This window comes from Hibiscus syriacus, unplaced genomic scaffold (genome assembly GCF_006381635.1).
Source record: "Hibiscus syriacus cultivar Baekdansim isolate YM2019G1 unplaced genomic scaffold, ASM638163v2 tig00110204_pilon, whole genome shotgun sequence".
Lineage (NCBI taxonomy): Eukaryota > Viridiplantae > Streptophyta > Magnoliopsida > Malvales > Malvaceae > Hibiscus > Hibiscus syriacus.
Window position 1 is genome coordinate 1,296,985 of NW_024062626.1, and position 7,854 is coordinate 1,304,838.

General features: G+C 29.5%; 1 protein-coding gene across 2 annotated transcripts; it reads right to left on the minus strand.

The window, feature by feature from the left end:
- Window positions 1-4,933: 4,933 nt before the first annotated feature.
- On the minus strand, window positions 4,934-7,388 carry LOC120219152 (serine/threonine-protein kinase-like protein CCR2). Of its 2 annotated transcripts, XM_039216023.1 has the most exons (2): window positions 6,520-7,388; window positions 4,934-6,486 (listed from the first exon to the last, which is right to left on the minus strand). In XM_039216023.1, exons 1-2 carry the CDS (start codon window positions 7,276-7,278, stop codon window positions 4,975-4,977), a joined length of 2,271 nt encoding a protein of 756 aa, XP_039071954.1. In that variant the 5' UTR covers window positions 7,279-7,388; the 3' UTR covers window positions 4,934-4,974. The 2 variants fall into 2 exon arrangements, with proteins under 2 accessions (XP_039071954.1, XP_039071953.1); XM_039216022.1 differs by having other exon boundaries at window positions 4,936-7,388.
- Between the last annotated feature and the right edge of the window lie 466 nt (window positions 7,389-7,854).

Sequence of the window (7,854 nt, forward strand, 5' to 3'; positions counted from 1 at the left end):
ATCATCGAAAAAGATAATTAATGCAATTTTAATAATTAATAATTAATTTTCTATTATTGCACAAACTAAGTGACTTCCGTGATAAATAAATTGTTATTATTACTTGAAGATCTGGGTTTGAGTACCATAGATGTCAGGAGTATGAGCGTTCAATGTTGAGAGGTTGAAAGTTACTTTTTAAACAGATACTATATTGTACTTACTTCAAATTTATAAAAAGAAATTTATTCATGATTCAGTGAAATAAGATAATAACTGTTTACAGTCTTTCTTAATCACTGACAACACATACTACAAACATAATTGTTTAAACGTAGAACCTTTAGAGAGAACAATAATCTTTTTATCCATTGAAATCACTCAATGAGTTTAGATCTTCTTAATCACGTGTATTTTGATCTAGTCTCATACAAGTGATGAATTTGAATTATAAAAGATTTTATTTAACATCCTGTTCGAACCAATTCGATCTTTAAATAAATTTATTTATAAATAGAGTAGATAAATTACCATTTGTACATAAAAGGAAAGCCGGCTCCCTTAGGTACTAAACATGTAGTTTAACTAAACATGAAAGTTTAGATACTAAAATAAAAAAAGCGATAATTTAGGTACTAAACATTTAATTTACCCTTAATTTTATTTGAAAAGGCTCTGTTAATTTTATTTTTACTATCCCATGGGATTTTTAACTTATTCTCATGGTTTTATGCACACAAGAAGCATGCAGAAAGATTATTCCTATTCCATTCTTTCATCAGTGTTACTAAGGTGGTTTGTTTTTACTGTGTAAGGTATGCAAAGCTCTTATGTTTGCATTGCGCAGACATTGGGCTTCGCAGACCATTTTTTTTAGAAGACAGAAGCTCTTCTAACATCTGCGCGTGGTCTGCACGGCGCAGACGCGGTCTTATATATGCAGACATCTTCTTACCTCTTCAAAGAGGTTTTATATTTAATTTTATATTATATTATATTATATTTGATTTTAATTTTAATATTACTATTAATTTTTTAAATAAATTAAATATTAATTTTTTAATATTATATTATAGATATTAAGTTTAATATTAATTTTTTAAATAAATTAAATATTAAATATTATATTATAGATATTTAATTTTATATCATATAAATTATTTTATATATTATTAAAATTTTATGTTTATTTTAATTATTTTTATTTAAGTTTAAATATAATATTTTTTTGGATTTGTTATTTTTAAATTATATTTAACTTTTTTTATACAAAATATAAATATTTAAACCACATTGCTTAATAAAAAATGATTTCATTGTTTGATAATTAAGATTTTAAAATATAATCACAATTAAATAAAAAATAATAATCATAAAATAATTTGATAAATTAAAAAATATTTTCTAAAAATATCGTATAATTATAAAAATAAATTATGAATATATATTTAAAAAAATTAAAAGTATTACATAATTGCATATTTAAAAATATCATATAATTTAATGATCATTTATAAATTTTATTCTATAAAACTTATAAAACTAATAATACATGTGATTATGTGAGACTTATAATAGAATTAATAAGGTGGTGTTTATTTTTCTAAAAAAAATATTATTGTAGTTGTATGAATTATTTAAATTTCAATATTCTAAAACTAAAATTATTTAAATCTTAGTATAGCAAAACTCTTTTAAGTTTAAAAAATCAGTTTATTTATATTTCAGTTTATTTTAACAGTCTGTAGACGTTAAAAAACGAACAGTCTTCTTCTTGCAAACTACAGACTTTTGATCTATATCTTCTACTGCAGATGCCTGCAGATGTGATCCGCATACTGCAGAACTTTTATCTCTGTAAAAACAAACACCACCTAAATGACAATAGCCACGGGCAGACGTTCAACACTAGTGTCCTTTTATAATAAAATACAGAGTTAAAATTTACTCCTATATAAAAAAAATTAAAAATTGTACTAATTTTTTATATCGTTAAACTAAAAGGGTTTAATATCAAATTAAAATAAAGTCATTTTTTTTATATCTGTAAAAATCCTTTTCACAGAGTCGCCAAATTAGATGTCGGAAATCTTTCAGTTGGATCGATAACTTAATACTACAGGAGGATCGCTATGATTCATTTTGTTCAGTTTAAAATAAAATGATCATATCCACTCCAACATCTAAAAAGGAATGGTCCCGTAATTAAATGATGCTGTCAATTCTATAAACATACATAATCATTAAGATCATTGAACATTGCCCATTTAAATTCATTAATCATTCCATTTCATGCTGACATTCAAAGTAACAATCTTGTTCTTTAAGCATAAGAATGCATTATCTAAAGGCAAAACAAAATGATGGAATAACATAAAGAGCATTAAACATAGAGACGAATAGTCATTCCCCCCCCCCCAATGTTCATTATGTAAATCCTTTTAAAAATAAAGTTTCGATTAAATTAGGGTCGACAAAAAAAGTAATTCTATCGATAATTAATACTTAATGACTATATTCTAATTAAATAAAAAAGAAAATAATTAAATCTTATGTATTTATAATTCAATAAGAAAATGTATATAAAACTTAAACGAAAGTATTCAATCATATGATTTACTTTTATAATTATAACATATTAATATGATTATGATCCGACTTTATCAGTATAATATATAAATAAATTATATATTATAGTTGGAATCAATCGTTACAAAGTATAAATAAACTGATAACCATTATTTTTTTCAAGTGCTGAATATATTTTATAAAACCATTTAACAATCAATAAAAATTAAACATTGAATATAAATATGTGGTTTGATTAAAAAGTTAAAAGTAGCAACTAGGGTTTGTTTTCTTTTTCTCTCTTTTTTTATAGTTGCCGTTAGTCTTTTTTTTTATCTTTGTGATCGATAGTGACACTAGTTTTGGTATTGATTGTCGATCGTCGGTTTTTATTATTTTTCCTTTAATTTTTTTATAGGATATCGTTTTTTATTATTCTTAATGATTTTACCTTTTTGACACGTATTCTTCTACCTTTATGACACTTTTTATGTTGTTTAACAATTGTTTTCGTTTATTTTTTTATGTTTGGATTTGACATCGTCACAATTGATCAATATGACACTTATTTTTTATCATGATGATCTTCTCTGCTTTGGACCTTCGGATTGAATTTGAATATATGATTTGTGTTCATGGATAGTATTTTCACATTGCTCAATTCTGATTTGTGTATTACGGTTGTCTTTCAATACCTTTATTCTCTTTTGTAGTTTGTTTGCCGATTCAGTTAGATCTATTCGTATTTATCTCTTGTTCGAGTTTATCTGGTTAAGTTTTTTTTAACATTTTCCTTATATTTTCCTTGTATAGTTTTATTGTATTTAGGAAAATATTCTTATCATATGTTTATTTTACTGTTGTGGTTGTAAACCTTCATTGTAATTTAAATATTTTTTATTTTTAATAAAATCATCAGCTTCTTTTAAAAAATATAATCTGATTACTGTAAATCTTAATTTTAAAAATTATTTATTTAACTATTTTAATATTATTAGAATAAAATATCATTTTGTATAAATTTATATAAAAATTTAGAAAACAATAATTTAAATATATCATATTTTAACACCATATAGACACCGAATCTTGTTTGAATCGAGACAAGTTACTTAAAATTTTCTCAAACTAGAGGCTTTAAATTAAATTAAATTTGGGCGTGAAAAGTTGGAATTGAGTTTTAGATCAACTTGTTTTGGGCTTCAATCGATGTTTGGTTAGGCTCAAATTTATTTGGGCTTTAAATTTGAATGTGAGATTAAATTTAATTTGGATTATTTTGGGGGTTTTTTTCATATTTTAAATAAAAAATATTTATATTTATTAGTATATGCTACAAATATTATTATTACACAAATAAAAATATAAAAAGTGATAATTACAAAAGACCCTAATGTATTTTGCAACCATTTCACCTTATAAGATGGATGCAAAAAAAGAATGAATAAGGAGGTCAGTAACCTCAACAAACTCGATCTAGAATATTCAATAAATTAAAGAATGTCGTATTCTTTCTATTAGACCTAGCCACAAATTAAAATTCAAAACTAATACTCAAATTTATAGAAATTAAAATAACCAATTTAGATCAAGACTAATATTGTACGTGTTAAGAACAATTTTACAAAAGTAAATGAATTATACAATAACTAATTTTTTTAGAGACTAAACTGAACAATGGTTAAGAATCAAATTATAAAAAATAGAAATAAATATGAGTCAATTTCAGCTTCAATACATTTTGAAAGGTTAAACTAAATAAATATATTATAATATTAAAAATATTGAACAAAATTATAAAAATAAAAAATAAATAATTGGATCAAATAAATTTTAAGAGACTGAAGTGAAGACAAATATTACAAATTAAAAATAATTTAATAAATTATAAAAAGTGGAAATAAATGGGGGTTAATTTTGAATTAAATAATTTCTAGGGACTAAAATAAATAAAAATATAAAATTAAAACTAAATAAGGGTCAGTTTCATATTAAATAAAATATTTCAGGGACTAAATTAAACAAAAGTAAAATCTAAGTGACTTAATATGTAATTTAAAAAATCTACAACATTTTTCAGTTAAAAATACCATACGATTTGATTGGTCAAAATCTTTTTCAAATAATGGAATAAAACAATTAATAAAGGTAAACGCTAAAGCATCTAAAAAAATAGAAGGATAACAAAGATAGGGTTTAAGAAAAAACAAACTTCGAAACAGATTTTAAATTATAAAGCTATTCCGTATATTAATAAATATAAAATGCTTAATCTGCTTATATTATTGGATAACAGAAATTATTGTTTTTTTTAACTCTCAACAAATGAAAAAGGAATATGATGTAGTTACAATCTCTTCCCCCCAACTGGTAGGAGACAAAGCAAAAACAAAAGGAAAAAAATGTTTGAATCATTCATATGAATTTTCATGACAAGATTAATTCACACTTGACAATCTGATCTAATGAAGTTACCAGGTTGCTCATGCTTGGTCTTTCACTGGGATTTTCCCTCAACGAAAGCTCGGCCAAATCCGCGAGTTTAAGCAACGGTTCCACATTTCTCGGTAGTGCAATGTTCCGGTCGATAATGGCTGCTGCCTTTCCTTTCCTTATTAGAGGCAGGGTCCACTCAACAACTTCTGGAGGCGTGCAGTCTATATCATAAGCCTTCCTTCCACTTAATATCTCCAATAGAATGATTCCGAAGTTATAAACATCATCCTCCATATCCCCACTCACATCCGTGCTTGTATTAGCACTTACGACCCGAAAATAGGCTATCCTTGCACCCCATTCGGAGTCCAAAAGTATATTTGAAGTCTTGAGATCTTGATGAGTGATAGGGGGTGTGACTTCATTATGAAGAAACTCAAGTCCTCTTGCAGCCTGGAATGCGATCTTCAATCGCAGGTCCCAACCTAATGGCGAGAGGTCCCCATGAAGATGGTCATGAAGTGCGCCATGAGGCATATATTCATATACAAGTAATCTTTCCCCCATTTCTGCACAGTAGCCTATTAAGTTCACAATGTTGGTATGCTTTACATTGCATAGTATTTCTAACTCTGCCTCAAAATCCCGGCTATTGGTGTGAATTATTGTAGCAGCATTAGCTCGCTTGATTGCGACTTGCCGACCATCAGGAAGAACAGCTTTATACACAAAACCAAAGCCCCCTCTTCCGAGCTCACTGAATTCTTTAAATCCATGAGTAGCATCTTTCAGTTCTGAAAGCCTATAAACTTGCGTCTCCCCAACATACGTCTTTAAGGATAAAGGCGGAAGTGGATTCGGATTGGGATCAGCCTCTGCAACTGGTTTGCCTATGCAAAAGCAACACTGAATTCTACGTTTGCCCTCACTTTTCACTTTGAAGATTCGAGTAAAAATACAGCAAGAAACTAGAATTAATAAGCAGCCCAATACAGAAGAACCAATGATGACCACCAACTTTTTAATCTCTAGCTGCTTTTGTTGCTGAGACTCAGACGAAAGTCCACATACATCCCAGCAAGAGCTGTTCTGGCAAAGTGAGCAAGGAGTGCATATTCGATCTGCATTGGCACTGCATGTACTCGAAGGGAAATAGCCCTTGGAACAATTTGCCCCACAAGGCAAGCATATCTTCAACTCATTCCGAGCACATAAGGATGTCAACTCCGGCTCATTAAGGATACTTGCATTGAAAGTAAAATTTCCATTGGCACATGATCTTGGAGAGCACACACCAGGGCTACATAGCTGCAAAGGTGGACTATAATCGAGTGAAGACTGCTTGTTTGTCCCCCAGCAATCAAGAACCAAGTCAACTTCTCGAACCCCGCAAATTGTGGAGTCCGATGAAGCAATAGCCAAAAAACCAGAAGCCTTTGGAACTGAAGAAACATTAATGCTTCTTCCCCAGCATTCCACTCCATGATCATCTTCACGAATGCCACAAAAATGTTGTCTGCCAGCCGATAAACTAGTGAACCGAGTCCTACGTGGTGGGAGATCAAACTCACTCGAATCACCCCAACATTCAACTTCACCAGACATCTTAGAAACCCCACAAATTGAACTTTTCCCAGAAGCTAAAACCTCAAACTCACTAGACGCATTAGAAATTCCCAAGTTGCTGGATTTTGGACCCCAACAAAAGATCAAACCACTTTCCTTAGCAACCCCACAACTAAAACCATCCCCAGAAACAATGTTATTAACAGAAACATTATTGGCATAATGATCACCAACAAAACTCATAGTCAAATTACTTTTACCAAGCGTTTGATGAAATTCCCAGCAATCCACAAAACCGGAATCGCCAGTTCTTGAAAAATAAAACCCTCTGATAGCACAAACGTGAGTTCTCCCAGCAGCTATCTGTGAGTAAGAATTATATCTAAAAGCTTTAGGAACAAGGTTTGTACCAAAATCCAAGGAATCCCAACAAAACGCTTGCGAGTTGTTCGCAGTAATGCCGCAGAGAAACCCTTCACCGCCGGAGAGAGACGCCATGGAAGGAACGAAGTCAAAAGAGGAAACTGAAGATGTTTTATTGGTTTTATCCCAACAAATGATCTCTTGTTCCCCGCCGGCTTCAATGGCGCAAAAAAACCCATTTTCTCCGAAAGCAGCCGCGATTGGGCCAGGTGATCCATAGCCAAAAGCTGTAACAAATAGCAAGGAAGAAACAACGATGAAGAAGAAAGAAACGGGTGCTACGAAGTAGCCATTTGTGGTTGTCATGTGTATTGTTGATCTTTGGGTTTTTTAGAAGAGAAGTTTTGGGGCAAGTGAGGTGTTTTAATGGCGGAGTTGAAATTGTGATTGTGAGGAGTAAGCATTGCTTCAGCCATTTTTATTTACCGGTTTCTCTAAGAATAATAATAATGGAGATTCAGATTAGTGTTTGACTTACTAAATAGGTAAATCCAATATTTAATCTGCAAATCAAGATTCAGATCTCTGTGGACCTGAAATTGGGCCGGGTTTTCTGAATACGGATCCTTTAATAATATTTCTATCTATTAATAAAATATAAAATTCAATTAAATTTATAAAGTTAAATATTTGTAAATTTAAACTAAAAAGGTTAAAATAATATAAAAACTCAACAGTTTAATTGATTCTATTTAAAATTATACCTTTAGGGGGTGTTTGGTTCAAGGATTGTGAGATTTTCATGAGATGGGAATCTCATTACCAATAGTAGTTTTTTTGGGGTATATTATCGGGAATGTCATTACCTCCATTCCCTTATGTATTGTAACATTACCGTCGTTTTGGACTAAAATGCCCTTAAATTTTTATTTTATTTTCCAA